General features: G+C 39.4%; 1 protein-coding gene across 1 annotated transcript in view; it reads left to right on the plus strand.

The window, feature by feature from the left end:
• The window catches only part of UST (uronyl 2-sulfotransferase), a 158,036-nt gene that overhangs the window by 106,698 nt on the left and 28,652 nt on the right, over nt 1–22,686 (plus strand). Inside the window, exons 6-7 of the mRNA XM_071740535.1 lie at nt 18,023–18,120; nt 19,835–19,992. Coding sequence (XP_071596636.1) covers nt 18,023–18,120; nt 19,835–19,992 — 256 coding nt within the window. The remainder of the gene's footprint in view (nt 1–18,022; nt 18,121–19,834; nt 19,993–22,686) is intronic.

Consider the following 22,686-nt stretch of genomic DNA (forward strand, 5'->3'; position numbering starts at 1 on the left):
AAAATGGGTTTGGAAGAACTGGAAAATACTCAGAAATGTGTAGGAGCACTGATGAAAGGATGGAGTACTTTCCATCTGAGGAATGACAAATATTAGGAATCTTCAGATGAGGAAGAAGTAACCAGGGGGAAGGATATGAGGAGGCAAATTTGCAGGAGGTATGGAAGTTGCATCAGAGTGAGACCTGGCTGATCCCAAGTGGAATGGGCAGTTGCCAGAAAGAGCAGAAAGATGTTTTGGATGACATTTAATTAAGCTGTGGAAGTCCTTGCTGAACATTGTTGTGGATAACCGTTTATGTGCAATTATATAGATTGATATTTTGTCTAAAGTTGTAATAGAATGATTTTTAGAACTACAGTGTTTTATCATCCAGAAGGAAAAAATGCCTCAAATTTTCATTTCATTTAGTATAAATTTGAAAATTAATCTTTTTTTAAATTGAATTTGTTGCATGGCCTAAATAACCAAGATGGGACATTGGCCAGCAGGTAGTCTGTTTTAAAAACGTGATGTAATCGTGTGTGTGTGTGTGTGTGTGTGTGTGTGTAGTTAGAGGTCTGGCTTATGAAACATTTGGTAGTTGTATTCATGTTTCATTAAAAAATGTTTTGAAGTCGTCTCTAAGTAATTTGTGGTAGCCTTCCTTAGAAAACTCTACCAAATACCCACCTAAGTATACTTCTTGCTCGGAGTAGACCTTTATGCTCTAATCAGCTGAAATAAAAACTCTTTTATGGGCAGTGTGATGGGGAAAAAAACCTGCAGAACTTCTAGTCCTCTTGGTGGAGGAAGGGCAGAGTGAGACAGCCCTTGCCTTAGTGCAGATAGATTGAACATGTGCCATGATAATGTAATTTAGAGCAATCAGATATTGACTTCACTCTGTAGGTGTTAAAACCTGCAGGAACTGAACTGTGAGAATAAAACTGAATTCATTAGCCCTTCTTATTCCTTGTCTGTTGTTCTCCTTTTTCCTTTTTGTGGTTTGTACATACATTTTCTGACTGTCAGTGTGACCAGCAAAGTGAAATGAAATGAAATCTTGATCTCTAAACCTCATGAGCTCCCATCAAGCTGAAGCTCTGAGGTGGTGGATGGCAGGGAGAATTCAAAGGGGGGAGGGGGACTTTGCATCTGGTGTGGGGAGGGAAAGCTGTTCTTTTCTGGAAGCATCCAAAGCTGTCCTGGGATTTAGGTGTTTGTCATCAACAAAATATTTTCCTGTCGTGTAATTTTTTTGGTGGTGATGTGGACATTTTTTGTTTAATGCAGAATGACTGGGTCACACTATGAAGTATTTTATGTTGAAACCATGTGGAAGCAGGGATGGCATGATACAGAAGAAAGAGATGTTCAGTGCCCAGGGACACTCCAGACTACAGTTATCCTACTTTTTCTGATGTGTCTAGGTTTTATTCTAGGCTACAGAGTTAAATCCTGTGCCTGGCATGGATCCCACAGCCTGTTGGACCAGGGTGCTTCTTTCTGGTCAGCACCTAGTCTCACTTCCCAAGAGCTGGGGCACTCATGGGCTGCTTGAATGTCTTGTAGGACACAACTGGGGTGTATGTGCATGCCAAGGAGGTTGGGAGACACTTCCCAGCTAGAACACCAGGCAGTGCCTGCCAAACCTTCATAGCTTCTTGCCTTGCTGTGCCTTCCCCAGCAACTGCAGGGGATCTCAGCTGCCTCTGCACGCACCCTCCCAGTAGGTGCAGGTGCTGGAGGGTCTCTGCTGAGGTTTCTTTCAGGTGCCAAAGCTGATGGATTGTTGTTTATCCAGGCTATAAATAAAACTACTACTGCCTGTGACCAATAGTTCCACTGCTGGGGCAACCCCTGGCCAGTACTGCCTGTATGGACAACACCAGACCATGGCTTTAAGGTTTGGCTGCTCACTAAAAGAACATCCTGGAGTGCCACAGTAAAGGTGCCAACCTGGCTTAATTTGACAGTATAATCTTTCAAGTTAGGATACCATGTGAACTTAGGACCAAGAAGAACAAGAAGGAGCTGGAGGAATGGATGGGTAAGAGAAGAAAGGGAGCTGCTGGTGGGAATGGGAGGAGAAGTCTCAAATACACATCTTCAGTGCAGGGATCAAAATGTTTTCCAGGATGGTATTTCTGTTTGTTAAGATCTTGCTAGTTAAATGGAGGAAGAGAAAAGAAAGGCTACTTGAATTAAAAGGATTAACGTTAACGATCACAGCAGGAATATCTGAATCAACAGTCTTACCATGTGAGCTTTGAGGGCACCTATAGCCACTGTTCCGGCTTGCTTGTCCCCTTGGAGAAGAGCACACAGTCTTTACCCTCAGTATCACCCTGGAAACTGTCAGGACAGTGTTCCCCTGTGCCAGGTACACCTCCTTCATCACTGTTGTGATCAGTCCTCTGCTTCTCTCATGAGTAGAGAGGGAGAGGCACGGGTTTCTCTGCGGTGTCAAGTACCAGCATCCTCCTTTGTTGGATGATGTAGTGTTAGTAGTAAGTAAGTGTAATGAAAAGTATTTAAATTGTAAGGGTCTTGCATTCACAACACTGTGAACACAATCTATTGCATGTTGAGTAGTATCTCATTTAAAAATACAACTGACTCTAATTCTTTACATTCAAGTAAAAGAAAGAACCTTTTGCACAATAGTAAAATATTAAGCGTAGAGGTGCGAATTTTTGCTTTTGTCTCATTACAGAATGAACAGTTCTTAAGTGGGGAATGGTTTTCTTCCCCCCCCAAAAATGGTTTCTGTCTAGTCTTGCTCTGTTTGCTTCAGTATGCTCCTATGATGTAGAAATGTTCACTTTTGTTTCTATGAAACAACAACCAACAACCATAGGTTTGTACTGGCAAATGGATTGGGTTGTTCTCACTGGTTGCTAAGCCCTCCCTGACAAGTTGCTGGTGTACTTTCCATCTTGGCATAAAAGATATTGCTACAAATAATTTTCTTTTTTATCTTACAGTTTAGTTGGGGTATTTTGGGGGTCCTTTTTTTCTTTTTTGTTGTGGTTTTTGCTTTGCTTTTTCCTGCAAGAGCGCAATTAGTTTTATGAGGGTTGTCAGCATATAGTAGCTTCAGTTAAATGAACATCTATAGTCTGATGGTTCCAGACTCGTATTAGGTGTCCTCCCTTCTCATTTTTTTCCTAAAGCGGTATGAAGGGATGAGGGACTTCAGACACTGAGGCAACGGACTGGCTTTTTTGCCAGAGGATAAGCAATTGCAATCAAAAGAGCAGCTGGCAGATTTTGCTGCTTAGAGGAGTAGCTTTGGGAAGACTAATGGCTTCTGTGCCCTGAGACAAGGACAGCTTCAAACCACATGCCCTAAGGCGTCTCTGCACCTTAATTAAATGGAAAAAAGCCCACTCATCTAAGGGACACTGATTGTCATGTGGAGTCCTTTAGAAAGACATATACACCCTGATTCTTTCAGCTTTTTTGTGGTGAATTTTACTTGAATTAAAAAGAAAAAATGTAAGTAGTTTTCCTTAGTGAGGTGATGTTGCCAGAAGAAAATGTGAGGGAACAGACTGTGGCATACAGCAAACCAGTATTTGTTGATGTTGAATGTGGGTTTGGGGTGTTTGGACATTGTTTCTTTGTACTCGGTCAAGTAAGGAAGGGTATTGCTGCCAGGAAGTCATTTGTTTATCTGTCTTGTAATTCCACCCTATTTAAAGAAAGAAACGAAGGAGAACAAGACACAGGCATCAGCTGTTTCAAATGAGCTTTTTTTTTTAATTTTTCTTTAAGTCAAATATACTAAAAAAATACACATCCCTCACCAGTTGGCTGACAATGTTACATGGTCACAGGGGTAATGGGACCTGTCTTGAATGTAAAGATAATTCCATCTTTCAGGAACAGCAGTAGATCTTCTGTGTCAGTTGAGAAAATACATTGCCCTTGGACAAGGCAGGGAAATTCTCCTTTGTTGTAAAAGCAGCACTAACTTTCTCTGATTTTTATTCTAAGTGTATTTTTTTTTTTAATGTTTACTAGTATTTTCAAAGCTCCTGAATCTCTTGTAACTATAGTTCCTTTAAATAAAATAAAAAACAAAACACCAAAAAAAAACCCAGACCAACAAAGGGTGTTAAGATGAGTACTTGTTGGTCTGGACTCTAGAAAATGGACAGTTATTGTCTCAAAAAAGGCTTCCTACTACTCAGTGAATTATTGAAACGTAGTCTAGTTAGGTTACCTTGAACACAGCTTTTTTTCCTATGAATTGTGATCCAAGCAAGCCAGCCACTATTCATAACTGAGCTTGTCAAGAGTAATTTCCTTTTTCTTGGGGAAAAATCCACTAAGCAGTGGCAAACAGGAAACTTTCCATGGTGAATATGGATTGCTAATTGAGATTATTATTTTTAAGAAATTACTTCTCTCTTTAAAAGGAAAAAAAAAAAACCCACCAACCTGAAGTGCCTATCATTGTTTGAAGCAAAAAAAAAAACAACCCACCGCCTTCAGAATGTAATCCAAAGAAATTATGTCTTTGATAAACAGGAAGAAAACCAAGCAGATTTTACTTTCTTTTTTTTTTCTGCACTCCTTCTAGCAGAGTTATTAACTTCCATTATTTTATTGTTGGTCTTGTTATTTGCTGCCTTTTTTTTGAAACCATAGCACCTGTGATGAGGGGATCTCGGGATTCTTGATTTTCACAGGGGAGGCAGGCAGGCAGGCGTGGCTTTGCTATTCATAGTTCTAGAAAAAACTTTAGCAGATGACTCAAGGATCAAAAAATAAGAGAGACAAATAGGGACATTAATTATGCCTCCAAACCTTGTAATTTTAGTTTTTAAATACTTTGAGCTGTTAATACAATGATGGTTTTGTCACACTGGGGAGTGGAATCAATATGTTTGTTCCATTTTGTTCCACTATTCACAATGGCAGTGCTGGAAATGATGCAAAGCATTTTAGTAATTTTCCAGAAAAGCATTAGAGCTGTTCAGCAGGGGGAAGATTATGGCTAGGAAAATTAGGGGCAGCAGAGCAGAAGCCATCCCCAGTTGCAGCAGCAGGGAAGCTACAAGCAGTGTGGTTTTCTTTGCTCTGAAGCTCCTTTTAGATTTCAGCTCTGAAGAGACAGATTAAAAATCGGTCAATGCTTGGAAGGGGGCTGAAAAGAAAACAGAATTAGCACACAACCTGCACTTGTAGACTTTTCTCACTATTCAAGAGGCTGGTGGTAAGGTGGCACCACAAATGTGATGGGTCAAGGGGACATAAAAGATGTTTAGACGTTGCTGCTATGAGGAATCCAGTTAGTTTTTAATAAAAATTGAGTACTGTGCTTTTAATATTTATCATCTAACTTAAAAAAAAAAGAAACAAAAAACCAAAACAAAGCCAAATATAAATGTATAACTTGTACTGTATAATAGTCATATGGTTGCTCTTTTTTCATGGAGAATTCAGCATCAGGTTTTTCTTTTTTGCTAAGCAGTGTGCTTGATGTGAGTGAATTATTCCAGGTGCACATCACAAGTTGCTGGATACAGTTTGCCTCCCTTTAGCAGCTGTGACAGTGCATTGTATCACTAGAATTCATGATGGCAGTCTAAGCTATAACTTAGCAGTGTGTTGAAATAAAGCTTTGAAGATGCATCAGCTAACCAGTGTTCAAATTTTTCTTTAGTGAACATTTTGCTATATCTGCAGATAAGAGAAGCTCAATAACTGAAAGAAATACTGCTTTCTTAAAGCCTGTCATAGTGGGGTTTTTTCAGATTTTTTTGAGGCATATCTTCCCTTCTCCATGTATATTTTTATTTGGAAGATTTATATTGGAGTAAGCATTTTCCTCTCTAATTCTTGTCACGTTAAATTTTAGAAAAATACATGTAAATGAAATTGACTCTTACTTGTTTTGCCTCTGTCTTGATGGGATGTAGGAGAGCAAAATATTTCATGCTTCTTGCCAAGGAAATTAATTTTCTTTTGGCTCATGGGTTGCTTCTCTCTGATGACATCTTTAACATTCAGAATTTAGATATCTTTTTAATGAGCCTATTTTAAACTTTTGTATTGTTAAAACTGTACTTTGTGGTCCTCCACTAAAAATGGTGTAATGCTAGCTTCAAGATGTTGTGGCATTCATAGAAATTAAATGTGTTTCTGTTAGTATATGCATTTTTGAGGCTTGGGCTAAAGTCTGATGAGCATAATTCCTGTGCATGCATTAAAGGAATGAGAACATCTGACCTGGGAGAGAAAACATCAGGAAAATGTGAATTACAGAAATGTGTCCATATTGAAATAGGCTTTCCTGTATTGTAGCAATGAAGCAATATTTTGAAACATTTAAATCCCATTATATCTGTGCAAATCACATTGTCCCATGTGTAGAGCTACAAACTTTCTGCATTAAACCCCTCTAGAGATGCAAGGACCATCAAGCCCAGGTGGGGAAGACAGCACAATCTGGGAAGATACTGAAGGGTTGCTTCCTCTCCAGTGTCCTCCCAGTTTCTGATGTTCTGTCAGGAAGCCCTTGCTCACAGAGAGGGTGATCAGGCACTGGAATGGACTGCCCAGGGAAGTGGTGGAGTCACTGTCCCTGGAGGTGTTTAAGGAAAGGCTGATGTGGCACTCAGTGCCATGATTTGCCAGTGTGGTAGTGTTAGGTCAGAGGCTGGACTTGATGGATCTCAAAGGCCTTTTCCAGCCTCAGTGATTCTGTGATTGTTCAGTTTACCAATTTCCTGAGCCAAAACTTGCATCCTTAGCTGTGTGTAATAGCCCGTGATAGACCTTTCTTCTTTTTTACTTCTATTCTGTTTTCTTTTTTTTAAACAGTTTATACCTCTGTGTACTCTGAAATATCCTGTTACAAGGACTTATGCATTTACCAGCACTGAATTTCTTCTAGCATTTTATTGCCTAATCAGCATTATAGAATCCTTTTATAACTCCTTCACGTTAGATTTCTTTACTGCTCTCATTAATATGCTCTGAAAATTTTGCTATTTCACTGTTAATCCTTCTTTATTATACACAGGAGACATCTCAGCACAGATGCAGTGTGACCCTACTCAGTGCCTTGTTTCACTAAGACAACTCCCCATTTTATTTCTGTCCTTAACTTCCTATCCTTTAGTTGTCTCTCCTCTGGTTTTTTCCCCTTTAGAATTTAGTAACACAGGACTGTGTTTATCGCATCCTTAGTGACTGAATCAAAAGCCTGTTGGAAGCTGGAAAAAGGACAGCTTTCTCTGCTGACTTTCATTCTCCAAAGACACAACCTTGCTGGTTGTGTTTTCAGTATAGTGGTATCTAATGCTAGCTGGTTCTGGCAATCTTCTGTTCATCTTACCCATTTTTTCTAAAGCATCTTTCTGTCACTTCAGTTAAAGACTGTTTTTCTCCTGACTTACTCCCCCTCTAGAGGGCCCTTCTCTGTATGTGAGAGCATCCAGATCTCCTGTGGTGTTTTTTGTGATGTGATTTTTCATTTTGAGCCATTTGTAATGCATATCACTGCTCAGTTGTGACCAGGACTTGCTCTCAATGCAGGGCATATGCAGAGAGGTGATGATCAGTGGTGTTGTATGAGGATTTCCTTTATATCTTATCCAGTTTAGTTTTCAAATGTATAGCACACAAGATGCTTGTTCCAGGGGCCAGAGGCATAAAATTCCCTCCCTGGTGCTCTCTTGTTCAGGTGGGAACTTAGGTAAGGCACCAGCAAGGTCTTTTCTGCTTTACTTGGAGCTGAAAGCCCTAAGTTAAACTTCTAAGAAATCAAGGAGGGTACAGAAGATGGTCTTAAAAAGGAAATACTGCAGAGAACTGTAAACCTTCAGATAAATAAAAATGTGCTATAAAGCAGATATCCTGCAGTTATTGCTTGTGTTCATCAACATTAAGACAAAAAGGAGTTTCCTTAAATTACATTACAGTGTTTTCATATTGGATGCTAGTAAAGATTTTCTGACAGTAGGAGCAGTAACAGACTGCTATGAATTAGGGTGGATACAAAACTTTTATGAGCAGACTGGACAAATGGAAATCCTAGTTTAGATAAACTTGGTTCTCCCTTAGCAAAGGGTGGACTAAACCGCTTCTTGATGCCCTGTGTCTTCTTTAAGAGCCTTTCTTGCCAGGATGGGAAGCAGGCAGGACAACTCTGCATCTCCAGGTATGGTGAGGCCATCCTGCCTGAAGGACCCTCAGGTGACTGCCAGCTGCATCTCTGTCCACTTCCAGTCCATGCCTTCAGCTTCATCATCAGCTCCAGGCTGAGGCTGTCATCTGTCTGAGAATAACTGTATCTGCGTTCTAGAACTGTGTTTTGTGAGCTGAAGTTGCTGCTTGTACCTGTTGACTCACTGCTTTACTCACAGGTGCTTTCTCAGGGTCCAGCAGTGCTGTGTTAGAGAGGGCTGACAAATCATTGAGGTGAGGGAGATTTCCATGATTTGCAGCATGGAATATGTGCCATCTTGAATCTTTTTTTCAAGGGTCACCATCTGAACAGACTAAATTTTCCAGGTTCTTCTATGAAAAGCTGTTAGTAAACAGAATTAACTGATGTACTGTCTCCCTGTTAGTTGCTAGTGGGATTCATTCTTGATTGCAGGATAATGATCTGTATTTTTGGTCGTCCCTGGATCTGTGCCCTCTGTAACAGGATGGTTATTTAATGCTTACACACTTCTTCCAGCTGGCAGCAGCCTTTTGGCTTACTTTTTTGGCTTAATTTCTTAGTCTCTTTTATATATATGTATATATAAATATATATATATATATATTTATGGTTCAAGGTGAAAAATAAAAAAGTGGTGGGAAAAAAATAAGATAGGAGAAGGTGCTTGCTTACAATTATGAAGGTATTCTGTTCTAATTGGCAAAATTTGTATTTGACAAATTACTGATACAGTTTCTGTTAACAGAGAAGAACAAGAAAATAGACAGGTGTATGTATTTCTATGTTGTACATCATTATAAGTTAGAAAACTGGGAACTACAAATACGTTTCATGTTTATCACATCCAAATTGTGGCACTGTGGGCATAGTTCATCATCTTTGCTATGCTGATGCCAGCAAAATTTTGTGTATGAATGAAGAATTTATGCCTTCACTAAATGAAAACATCGACACTTAATAGAAGACACTGTTTGGTTAGCTGCTGCTTCACTTGCTAAGATGCCAGGAAGAAAAACTCAGGAGATTGTTGGCAGAAAAGCCAGGGAAATTCACCCATCCAAGAGTCCATCAAAAACAAAAAAGTGGGAATTAAACTTGGCAGTGTAATTGCTTATGTGGTCTGGGGGAAAAAATGAGAAACACATATTTTGCCAGAAAAAAGTGGAGAGTCAATTCAAAGAAAACACAGAATTATCCTCAAAAAAAAAAAAAAAAAAAAAAAAATCAAGGCGTTCTGTGCTGCTGTAAAGACAGCACAAATTGAATCAAAGCAATAGGCTTTCCTAAGCTTTAAAAAATCAGCTTTCCTCATTAGAGCACAAGAAAAAGAAGACCTAACTGAAACAGCCTTCGTATCCCAACATAGCTTTTTCTCCAGAGTTTCTTAATAGAACTTTTTCTTGAATAACTGCACTATTACAGAACAGGCTTTTTCAATGAAAGAGAAATGTTCTCTTACTATTAAACAAAATGAAGTTCCATTAACATGCAAATAAAAATGTCTAGCCTACCAATGCAGTTACTCAGTAAAAGTATCAGGCTTTGAGGAGAGAAACAGAAGATGTATGTATTCCTTACTATACATCTCTGCTGATGTTTAAAGTTTATTTCAAATCAAAGGATTCTGTAAGTTTCCCCTCCCCTTTCTCACATGCAGCATCAATGTGCTATCCCGAAGCTTGTGAAATAGAAATATTTGGTATAAATCTTTAACCTTTCTTTGTAGCCATAGGGGCAGAAGGTTTAGCAGAAAGCTATGGGGAGCTATAGCACTGCTTCTATTCAGTGGTGTAGTGTGGTGGTGTGTTTTGCACAACCCAAAGAACTGGGGCAACAAGGAGGTGACTGCATGTGTGATTCTGTGTAGTGCAGACTAAAGCCATTTTTGTCTGTGTGAACAGCAGTCGTACTACACTTAGATAAGAGCAGATATACCTACTCAAACCTTTAAGTTTGGATTTGGTTTTGGGTACAGAGGTAAGTTCAGTTTCAGTTTTCTATGTTGGTGAAAACTCATTCCCTGGAGATGAAGCTGGGGATAAAATTATTTCCAGGCATTTCAGGGGTTTATAAGAAGTACCAATTTTTAATTTGTTTTTTCCTCAAGTCAGCTAAGCACTTGCACCTCAACTAAGATCCCTCTAACCTTTCTTAAGATGTGTGGTGGATTCTCCCCTGCCTGGAGGGAAGAAGAGCTGCCTGGCCTGTCTTCTCCATCCGCTGGGTCTCTGAGCTGGAGACTCTGAAGGAGGCTCTGAAGGATGGCTACAGCCATCCTGCGCATGAGTGCCATGCTAAAGAATGAATAAAAAAGCTATTTTCCCTTAATTTTATTTAGATTAAACATCAGAGAACTAGGGTTTTTTCAAGTTTCTTAAGCGCATTTTTCTTTATTGAAAGATTTTTCAAAGCAGAGACTTTATGTTCCTCAATTTTAAATATTTTTTTTTCTTATATACTTCTGTCTTCAAGCTAACATATTGGTGTGACTCGCTACTCAGGCCAGTAAATTCAGAGAGGGAGTTTGCTCTTAAAGAGGGGACAAAATGTCTTTGCAGCCTTTTATCTTGAAGTAGCCCAACTAGATGGCTAATACAAAGAAGAGCTGAAGTGTGGGCACCCAAATGTTGCTGCCATCCATAACTGTCTGCCATTTCCCCAGTGCAGCTGTGGAAGGGGTAACTTTTCTTAAGGGACCTTTCTAAAATAGCTCAGTGAATAACCAAAAAAGCCATAGCAGGGTCCAGTCATCTTCATTGTTTTCTTGGGGCTCACCAACAGCTTTCTGCAAGACACCAGCTTGGCCTTTGTAGCCCCTGGCTACTGAGAGCATGCTGCCACCATCCCGTGGTCCCTGGGATTTCTGTTTGCCCGTGGGAAAAGCAGTCACCCACGGGAGACTTCTTCATTGTAGCTCGTAGGTAAACACCCCCACATGTTAGAGCAAGTGGTTGACTAAGGATTTGCTGACAGAAGTGGTGGCTGTAGGAAGCATGTGAAAAATCGAAAAAGAGGATAAGGGAAGAGAGTCTCTTTCCAAGTGACAGTAAGTAAAGAATTATTCAGGGGGAAAAGAAAACCTGACTCAGTTGTTACGAGCACATTGCTTTGTTTTACAGGGCAGCTTCTGTTTTGAGCTAACTTTTAATTAAGATGGCTGGAGGACAGCAGTTTGAATCAAATGAGCTGGCTCTACAGGGTGCTTTTGCTTATCCAATGGCACTGCTGTTAGGAGTCCCTGAAACTTTATAAAGGATCTTCTTCTGATCTCTTGCGTAGGCTGTCACACTATCTCCTTTTTGAGCAGTGCACCGGGCCTTACAGAAGTGTGGGTGATAAGAAGGCTCTTCATTCTCTAGTTGCTTTGCTGCTGCTTTTTATCAAACCATGATTTAGCTGAAGGCAAAGAACAGTTGGTTGAAGAAATGATAATGAGGGTTTTCTGGGCATGAAAGAGATCAAGGAATTTAATTTTTTTAAGTAGTTCAACTCTTGACAGATATGTGGAGGAAACGAACTTAAATTACCTGCAGAGGTGTTAAATGTCTGTGCAGCCTTTCAAAAGCTGCACAAAAGCATTCAGAAATGTACCTCTTCAAAAGCAGACACAGTAAGTGAAAAGAGTTGAAAGGAGTATCATCTGTGACTGAAAACTAGTTGTAAAATGCAAAGCTTAGCTCAGTTTTCAAATGTACTTGTGTTATTTTGTACTTGTGTTCGCTGAAGGTAAAGCAGCATACATCTTGACCTGTAAGGAGGAAAGCAATGGTTAAACTCATCTAAAAGTTGTTGTCTTTGAGAATCACAGCCCAAACTGTTTGGTGCCCCAGGAGCTTCCCTGTTTTGTGCTCCAGTCCCAGAATCCTATAACTGGGCTCTACCCACTGTACCGTGTCTTCCCAGGACAGACCTAAATCTCTTGCATGGACACCGCAGAGGATGAGCCTTGCTGGATGTCTCCCATAGCTATAATCTTCTCTTCTGCAGCAGTTGGGATCCTCTTCAGGATGAAGCATGAGGCCCACCTCTGCTCTCTTGTCAGTTACTGTGAACCATCCCTGCCAGGTAGCTAAAAAGAGAGGAGAAAGCCTCTGGCATCCATGGATTTCACAGTGCTGTAGAAGAAGATTCTGGGAGCATGGGTGGCTCTTGTTGCAGTGGCAGTATTTGGGCAGAGGGGACAGTCAGTGTTGGGGTGAAATGGTAATGTGCTCTGATGTCTGGTTCCCCGTAGTTGCAATGACCACATTGGCAAAATGAGTGAAAAAAAATGAACTTGTCAATGGAAGTCATTAAATGTAGCTTGTGTTGCTCCAAGGGGATGTGTCCTCCACAACTGGAGTGGGGTGGTGGCACTGCAGCATTTCTGTCAGCGTGTCCTGTTTTGTTCCTTCTTCTGGCAGAAGACCAGAAGACATCAGAAGGAAAGAAAAATTATTTGTTACTTTCTGAGCTGGCAGAGCCTGCACACAAGTGAAGGGGCAATTGCAGCCGGTGCAGAGGGGGGGTATTTGAGGACAGAAACTTGTTTTGGTTAGCTGGACCATCTCTGCCATCTTGTGGAGCTTCTCCCCAAAGTGCCCACTGCTCACCCTGCAGCCTGCCACTGGTTTATCAATAGACCTGTCAAGCTGACTGTCATTTCCAGTGGACCATTGTCCCACCCAGTTTGGCACAGTCCAACGACCTGGCAGCCCTCCTTGGAAGACTGGTAAACTTAGCTTTGGCTGTGCTGGCAGTGCTGGTTTGGGAAGTGATGCCCAGCATCTGCCAACCCCACAGCAAGCTGCTGTCTCTGCCAATAGCAGAGTTGCACTAGTGGATTCTCCATCCCTGGAGATATTTAAAAAGAGACTGGATGTGGCACTCAGTGCCATGGTCTGGTAACTGCAGCGGTAGTGGATCAAGGGTTGGACTTGATGATCTCTGAGGTCCCTTCCAGCCCAGCCGATTCTATGATTCTATGTACCAAATGCCTCCAGAATTTGAAAGAAACAGGTCATTTTGCTGCAGCATGGGTCTAGTAACCCAAATACTTGGTTGAGATTGAATAGAAGCATTAAATGTCATCTGATGAAGTAAAAACCTCTCTAATTACTGTTAAAAATGTGTTATGTTCTAGTTTATTTTCCATCAAAATATGTAAATAATTTGCACTCCTAAATAAGGTGTTTTAAGTCAAGAAACATATGGTTTTTTAAAACATTCATGCCAAGTATGTTTTGACTTTTGAGTGGCTTTCTGAAGCATTACAAAGTAGGAAGTTGTGCTTGTCCTGTCTTCATTTCATATTTATGCTCACTAGCCCTTTTCTGAGCCATCATGTTTGCATTTTCTTCCCCATCACTCCGTGGCCACCCAGAACTCACCAGGTGGGATCAGAGAAGGCAGCACGCTTCAGTTTGTTTGTTTGTTCTGGTTTTTTCAGTGTGGTTGTATTTAGTTCCTATGATGCAATGTTGTCCTCAGGATGTAACAGTCAGTTTGACCTCTTCACAAACACCAAGCAAGTATGTGAGAAAACATTTTATGAGCCACAAGAGAATTCTTGGGGGCTCTTAGCAGAGCAGAAAAATTTTCCTTTGGCTGGCGATGGTGAGGACTAGACTGTGCCTCGGACTGTAGTAGCATAAGAAGAAAAGACTTGTAAGCAGGAGAGGTCACCATAGACTGGGATCACTCACTGGTTTTCCACATCATTTGATTCCCTTTCCGTTCATGGAAATTTTAAAGGTATTTATTCAGGTCACTGCTTCCTCTATAGCCTTTATGACACACCTCAGTTCAGCATCTGCAGCCTTCAGACTTAAGTAAGAAGCATTCACTGTGGTTAAACCATAAGCTGGGTTTCACAGAATTTGCAGTGCTCTATGAGGACAGGGCATGGAAAGAAAAAATGGCATGGTTTTTATTTTGATTGTGAAAGAAAGGCGACTTCTGCGACTTCCCATAGGTTATTTGATGTTTGCAAAGTGTGTATGTATTTGAATTATGATTCCTCATTTTAAACTGTTAGGGATACTAAGAACTGCCAGACATCCATGGCAATGGATGGCATGGTGTTTCTGTAGTTTTTTGGTTGAGGCACTAACAATAAAAAAATAGGGAATTCTTTGAAACCCAAGAATGATTTATTTTTTAAAAAAACTTAGGCATTCCTTCTACCACACACAAAAAAGTTATTATTTCCCCCAGTACACTTCTGATTTTACATTATGAGGAAAAAACCCACCAAAATCTCAAATCTTGGGTCACATCTTTTTGTATATGGTACAGTATTTGCCATCAGTTAAGGATATTAACTTAGGTAAAGGGTTTATTGTTCTACAAAAAATACTTCCAAATTTGTTGTATTTGTGATAGCGCTGAAATTCTCAAGGGAGTTTTATATCCATGAAATATTTTTAATTATGCTCCATCTTCCTCTTATGACATGTATGAACTCACTATGGCAAATAAGAGGGTTTTTTAACATTAAAAAAATTAATAATAACATACCTCTGATGTATCTCTGATAGATAGTAGTCTGACTTGATCAATAAATATGGGCACGTTGTGGTTTTTTATGTGACAGACAATTTTACAGGAGGAGGTAGACACTACCAGTATACCACTTCAGCCAAAATTATAATGCCAATAGAAAAATACAGCACTATTAAGAAGAAATATGATTTCTGTTGTTCCTTGCAGCCTCAGGGCTGGTTCCTGGGCATCCCTTTGCCCTGCAGGAGACAGAAGCCCAGCAGGATGTGAGTAGTGTGGATTGAACCTGGGAGCTGAGGAATAAAATAAGATTTCTCTCTCTTTGTTGTGAAGGAGTATGATCAAAGTAACTTTGTGTGTTTCTTTCTGTGTCTTTACTGACTGTGTTAGAAAAAAATCATTTTACAAGGCTCATTGGTGATTTAAATAAGTCTGTCATCTCACCTCCCAGTTTTTTGTCTTGCATGAAAACCCTTCTGCTCTGAAAGGTCTGTGTCCTGCTGGGAAAACATGCTTTTACTGGGAAATGTGACATTAATGTAGTTTAAGATAACAGAATAACACTGCCTAGTATAATGTCATTTTACCTTAGTTTTCTGTGCTCAGAAAGAAAATGGAAATTCCTGTAAATCCTGCTAGCAACCAAAGAGCAGCTTCCTGTAGGCATGTTTAAGTTTGTAATGACTACCACACTTCAGGCTGACCTTCCATTCACCCCACTTCTTGCTTAAAAACTGATTTCACATCTCATGGAGCTGCATAGTTATGAGCAAGTATAAACTCCTCTAAAGACATGGATGGTAGCTGGTGATTTATTTCAGAGGTTATGAATAGAGTAAAATAGGTGAGCAGATGCTGCAAATGCATCAGGATCCTCCAGCAGCTGTAATGCAGCTCCTAGCAGCGGTGGTAAATGGAGACTGGAAAAGGGGCTGCACTTCTGCTGCAGAGAAAACCTGGTGCTTCTGGTGTCAGGAACGTGAAATGTGTGCTGTTATGTGGCAAAAAAAGTGTAGGTCCATATGAAAGCGTGCCTGGTCTTTATCTTAAGCTTTTAGTGCATTGCTGAGGAGTGGGACAGGCTTTTGTCTCTCATCCTTTTGCATTCCTCCCACAAATCATATTGGAAGAGAATTGCCACTTAGTAGTTTAGCTTAGTGCCATTCTGGTTGTTTCCATGTTACTACAACAATTTACCCTAAAAAGGAATACTAGAAGTCTCTTTTTGACTAAATATAAGCTGTTCACTTGTTAAAGCTGCGGAATTTTCTACATGAATTTATGTTGCTTTTACTACATGGATATCTCTCCAGCCATATTAATCAAATACTGTTTTCAGAATGACAAGAAGGTTACACTTGGTGTTGGGTATTTTTACTTACTTATCTTGGGGAGTATTTTCTGATGCACTGTATTCTGTGAAAGAAAAGGTAATTTTCTTTTTTGTGAGTTAATGTCCATTCACCTTTCCATGGGAGTGAGAAAAGAGGAATAGTTCTCATCTGGATGCTACTAATGATTTTTTTTTAATCTTATATGGGTGTTTCTGCCTTTCAATTATTTTATCAATCAAGTGTAAGCTGGCTCGGATGTAATTTAAAGTATTGTTAGAACAATATTTCAGATTTTGAAATATCCAATCAATTTAAGAATTTACTGCAGGTCTCTACAGGTTCTTACAGAAACCAAAAATATGTATCTCTGAAAAAAATCTTTGGTGGTGTCTGTAGTAAAACTACAGTAAGCCTTTAAAGAACTTCAATTTTTAGCTCATGTTAAAAAAAACCCTGTTGGGATGACAGGAGGCACATATTGCCTATGCCACGAGTAGATTTCTTAAGTGATATTCATAGCATTGAAGATAGGGGTCTCATTAGCTTCAGCTCAAAGCCTTGAATGTCAAAATTCATGTCTTGACCATAAATCTTCTGGCACACATTTAAGGCAAGCTCTTTTCAGGATACACCAAGGGGAGGAGGAGAGATGGATTGTTTGTATCCCAATTGTCAATTTAGTGTAGTTTGCTTTGGTGGTTCATCACCATGTGATTTACTTCCCAGCCCAGTATCTTCTGATGTGCTTACAGTATCTGATTTACATAAGCATAAGACAAAGGAGAAATAAATGGACCCAAATGTGACTCTAATGAAGAGGGATGAAGTTTTGGGAAGAGCTGTTCTGCTCAAGTCTCTGAAGTGAATGCTGCAGCTGGAGGCCTGTACCCCACACTCCCTGGGGATCTGGGGATGTTCTCCCTGTCTCTCCCACTGCCAAGCTCTTTGGTCTTGGAGAGAGTGTATTGCCCACTGAGTGTTCTCTACTACCTTTTATTTACTTGATGAAGTATGGATTTGACTAGTTATCAGTTTGATATTGATGTTTATCAAGCCTATAGTGTTATAAAAGCACATGTCTTTAAAGTAAGGATGAAAGTTGGTTTTGAAAGCTGAGATCCTTTCATCTTTGCTTGTGTTGTCTTTCACAGGGTTTTTTGTGCCTTTGGAGCCGGTGAGTCTGCTTGCAGAATAAGGATCTGTTAGATTATAAGGGTGTTGGAATCCAATCTTGGTTGCTGTTACGTTGTATGACAGCCCTAGAGTAAATCTAGAAATGCAATACAGTTCCTCAGGATGCACTAGTTATGCCCACCTAGGCTTTGAAAAGTTTTAAATAGCACCTAATTGGGTGAATGGTAAATCGGGAAAATTACAAGTACCCTAATAATCCCTTTTACTCAGTGAAGGTTTATACTATAGGCTCAATTCTGAATATCTGAGGAACATACAGAATTTTAATCACAAGCGGTGTATGTTTTTATAGCAAGAGTAAACTGTGAAAATTAAAGTTTACATTTGTTTATTCCGCTCATTGAATGAAGCAAAAGGAAAAAAAGAAAAAAAAATTTGTTGTCTCAATATAATTGTTGTCTCAATTTTGTTTATTCTGGCTACTTCAGGTTTCCCCTAGGGTGTATTTAGAAGAAAGAAGAGTCTGAAAATAATCTGAATATTTTAAAGATAACCCAGTGTGAAAGTCGATCCACGTTTCCTGCTTTGAATCATGCAGTAATCTCAATATAATAATTCTTGTTATTTGTAGTAAGAAAGTAGAAAATGTGTATTTTGCATTCTAGGACAAAATAATTTATTTTGTTTTTTAACCTTCTGAAACTTTCTGATAACAGTTAGAAGTAGAAAAATTGACTGGTAGGTAAGTTTTGAAGTATTTGTTATAGCTTCAGCATAATTCTGTGAGGTGACTTTGAGGCATGAGATAAAGAAAACACTTGTTAATAGAAAATTTAAAAATGCAGTGTTCACCCTCTTTCTTTTTCCTTTTTTTTTTTTTTTTTTTTTTTCTTCTACACAGGATATTAACGTATGTATCCTTGAAAACTACCCTGAATGTTCCAATCCCAGGTTATTTTACATCATACCATATTTCTGTGGACAGCATCCAAGATGCAGGTAAAATATGCAAGCTATCCCAATTTGTTCAGCAGTAGCTATTACCAACATTTTGTCAGAAACTGGTAATAAAGAGGCAACAGTTATTTGGCATACAAAAGAAAAATCTAAGTACTGTGTAGCCCTGTATGTGCTAGCTGCATGTATAGATTCTGGAATAAGGAGGGTAATGCCAATGTAGTACTATTCTTTTTTATTGATTTAATAGTTAAATAATAAATAAATATCTGTAGATACTTTTTTTCTGTGTCAGCAAAGTGAGAATGGCAATGACTGTATGGGCTCATTACTCATTTTACTTGCATTGTAATTTTGCAGTACAGGGGGTTAGTTCTGCTCAGGTGTTCATACCACATTTATATATGAGCAATTTCAGGTTTCTATGCCCAAGTAAGAAATAGTTATCATGCTTAAAACTATGTAAATGCAGCCTTCTGCTGCTGTAATTGAGCTAGCTCATTTTTAGTGTATGCCCTTCTCATATTGCTGTGTTACTGATACTGCATGGTAAATTTTTATGCAATAATATATGAATAATTTTAAATGCCTCTTGTTTTCAAATACTTCTGTATTGGCAGTCAAAGTGTGTTCTTTATCAGGTTTGTTCAACTTCAAGGTATTTATCCATTTATTGTTACCACTTCTTCATAGTAGAACAGCTGCACATGTTCTCAAAAATTTCTCTCAAAAGCCATACATTTTTGTAGCAATAATACTGAGAGAAAATGTGTTCCATCTTATGTCTGATTCTAAGCACCTTTGCTGTAAAATCCTGCTTTAGTTGTTTACATAAGTGAAATTATGATTAAGAAACAAAACAGATTAATGACTTGATTTTCATTACACATTTTTCTTAATGTATTTTAGCTTCATCAGGAAATGCTTATGGTTGCACATTTAACTTGTGTGCATGAAGAATCCTATTAACAACAGTCACCTACCTGAATACTTTCACAACACATCTCTGTGGGATTCCCAAGCACTATATTGAAGTAGTGTTTTGTAGGTTGTTGTAGATCTGTTTCCTACAATGCCCTTGCACTTCCTTCAGCTACGTCTTAGTTTCAGAAGGAGCTGCAAGAAAGAGGCTCACAATATTTGTTAAGACACTCTGCTCTTCCAGAAAATGGATCAGTGCACATAAAGTGGTAGAGAATGATGTGAATCTGTGGCAGATCTACAGGGCAGTCAGGGATAATGGCAGGGAAAGAGAAGCTGGAGGAGCCTTTGACAGAGTTAAGATGAAGGACGAGGTGGGAAACAGGGTGTTAACCTCTTGTGTGCTATTCACTGGGTAACAGCAGGCAGTGGCTGCTCTCAGCAGTTCTGATGTGGCTCAGGGACATCACCACCCCTTACACCCTTTGTCACCCAAGGAAGATGTTCCTCCCATAAGACAGGTCATGCTTCTCAGTCACAGGAGTTCACAAGTTTGAGTTTATAAACAACCTGGCAAAAGATGTCTTCAGACTGGAGTACTTTCATGAAGTGATTAACCTCTTTTTAATGTGATCATGCCAAACCAATTCTAGATTTTGTTCAGAAAAGTAAGCCACTTGGTTTTGGTAAAGGTTTTTATTATGTTTTGTTAGAAGTGCAGCACTGAATGTTTTTTTGATTCAGGTGAGTTCATGGCTTGAATTTTGGGAGAAAACTCATATTTAAACTTCATTTTTACCTCTTCTTTCTCTCTCCCTCCATTAATTTCATACAGGGAGCCTGGTGAATGGGCCCTTGAAAGAGCAAAGCTGAATGTTAATGAAAATTTTCTGCTTGTGGGTATTCTGGAGGAGTTGGAGGATGTGCTGCTTTTATTAGAAAGATTTTTACCTCATTATTTCAAGGATGTGCTCAGCATCTACAAAAACCCAGGTAAGGTTTTCTATTAAAAAGCCATTGTTACAGAAACCTCGGCAAAATCGGCATGGCTGAAAGGTAAGTGTTTATGTCTTGTTTAATCAATTAAGTGATTTACCTCCCTTTAAGGAAGCAGATTTGATTAATGGGGTACATACTCTGCTTTTATTCTGTGGTTTTGTGTATTTTTTCATTTTTTTGTGTGGTTTTCATTCCTGGGCAAGGACTTGGTCCTCCAGTGATCTTGCCACGTGCCAGGAAGCTTCTCATTTACCACTGGAGTGGCTTTTTCTTCTTTTAATTATGTAATGTTCAGCTCTCAAATAATACTGTCAAAATATTCTCAAAATGATGACATCAGTATCTAAGTTAGCCTTCGAGCAATAGTTTGGAAAGCTAGAGAGAGATTCTTGAGGACCAGGATAATTATTTTCCCTTAGACATGACTAAGAGTTGAAATGAAACAAAACTTCAGTTCAACTGAGTTTAGGTAAAGTAAAATCAGAACATACATTTAAATCACTTCTAAATACAAAGCATGCTGGGGAAAAAGGCTTATGAGATATGAGTAGAGAAATTAAAAACAGGAGTACCTTGTCTACCCTTTAATTTATACCCCGCCATCAGTCTGAAAGGGTTCTCTCTTCTCTGTGTCACTCCATCCCTCCCAATGCTTATTTATTGCTAATTTCTTTAGAAGACAGTCTTGTATCCCGTACCTTAGCAAGAAATACGATGCTTCTGTCGACCTGTGCATGTCATTTCAGCAGAACTGATTTTCTACTTAAATCTGGCTGGTCTACCAGGGAGGGGTTCCTTCTTCCTTGGTCTCTCAGCTGCATTTATGACAGTGTGAAATTGCTGCAGCTACTGAAATGTGTGCTTTGTACCGAGTTGTATGTTAAAAGCACATGAATTAAATACTGAATTTAATACTGAATTTTGTTTGCAATGCATGCAGCTGATGGCTGGCTTTTGACTGGGAGCAGCCATCACAGTAATCAGTCACTTTGGTGAAATTATGGGTTTCTGTCCCTAACCAGGAATTACAGAGAGCTGTTTACCAATTCCTGCTTCAGGATGCCTCTTTGAAAATTTTGTATTTACCAGTGTTACTGGAAAAGTGGGGCATTTGTCCTCTGAACATTATGTCAGTGGTCATTATCTGATTGAAATAAGGCAGTTAGGGCAGCTATTTTGAAGGTGGGAGTGTTACTTTGTAGAGGTGCAATATCCAGCCAGAGAGCTATTTTGCTCAATAACAGATATGAGGAGAGCTTACTATGGTATTGACATGGGAGCAGTGCCCAGTTTTGGATCTGTTATTTCTGTATTTTTTGTAAATTAAAAAATAAAAATACCTATGTTTGTGGTGTGTGGAAGTCTTCCTAAAGGTTTGCACAATTCAGTCTCCAGGGTTTTCCTGTGGGGATGTTAAATGAGAAGGAGGCAGGGGTTCAGTAGAAGGGTGCCCTTTCAGCAACGGAGAGGCTTTTCTTTGGGAACCTGTAGGACTTCCTCTGCTGTTCTGTGCACACCACAGGTTTTCACTTCTTTTACAATGGGGCTAGCTAACAAAACAGCATGCAGGGTCTTGATTTTCATCAGGGTGCCCTAGGAATTGTCAAGTGTGAAATAAGCAATCTCCCAGAATTGTTAGGTTATGGATAATCTTTCTCTTCTCTGTGTATATTCTAGTGTCTGGGGGAGATTTGATCCCCTATTCCAAGACATTGATTTCCTCTGGGTTTTGATTTGTAAGAGTGGTTTTGTGTCCTATTTAAAGATTCACCTTTTTCCTTCAGTGCTCCCCATACTGATTAAACTTTGGTTTTATTTTTCCCAATTTGTCACTTATACCACTTTGTCACATATGGACAAAGAAGACTAGAAAGGAAACTTTCTTCATGTTAACTCTCCTCTGTTTGGGTTTTTTTCTGATCATAAATATTTTCAGGTTATTTCTCAGATGGTGCTAATGCTTACAAAAAACTTAATCTGCCAGAAACAAATGAACAAAAAAGCCCATAAAATCCAAGTGCTGTGTAAGAAATCCATCATCATTCTCCTCAGGGCACCTTAGGCCTGATCTGCAACACCCTCTGCTGTTGCATCATGAAGTGCTGGAAGGAAGAGATGTTCCTCCACGCAGCTCAGCTGTGTGGTGATCCCACAAAGCAGCAAATATTTTGGGCCAAAACTCACTTTTTGTTGCAACTAGCACTTGCAAATTAAATCTGTACAATTTATTGTGTTGTTTGCGGACCTGCTGCACCACCTGGGGTACTCTTAAGGCATTCTTCCCTCTTCATATAAAGCTTTTGCATTACTTTAATCAGTTTAATACACTGAGATGAGAAAAACGCATTGAAGGACCATGTACAGAAGGGTGATTAATTTCAAGGTCGGTGAAGCTCTGCACCACATTCCACTACAGTAAGTGGTTCTGGATCAGAACCACCTAAAAAAAACCTGGATTTGTAGAGCTCCTTTGAACCAGCAAGTAACTGAAGGAAGGCAATTTCAATGCAGCGTTGGCTTGTCGATCACAGAGTAGGAAACTGGTGGTTGCTGTCCCACCAACTTTATAATCTAAACCAAATTAAAAACAACTACATCTTCTTGTGGGAAGCAAACTGCTGAATTTTATCAAACCCATAAAATCACATCTGCACTTAAGATGCCGGAGTTCTGGGTGAAATCCCTTCT

The sequence above is a fragment of the Heliangelus exortis genome, chromosome 3 (genome assembly GCF_036169615.1).
Source record: "Heliangelus exortis chromosome 3, bHelExo1.hap1, whole genome shotgun sequence".
Taxonomy (NCBI): Eukaryota; Metazoa; Chordata; class Aves; order Apodiformes; family Trochilidae; genus Heliangelus; species Heliangelus exortis.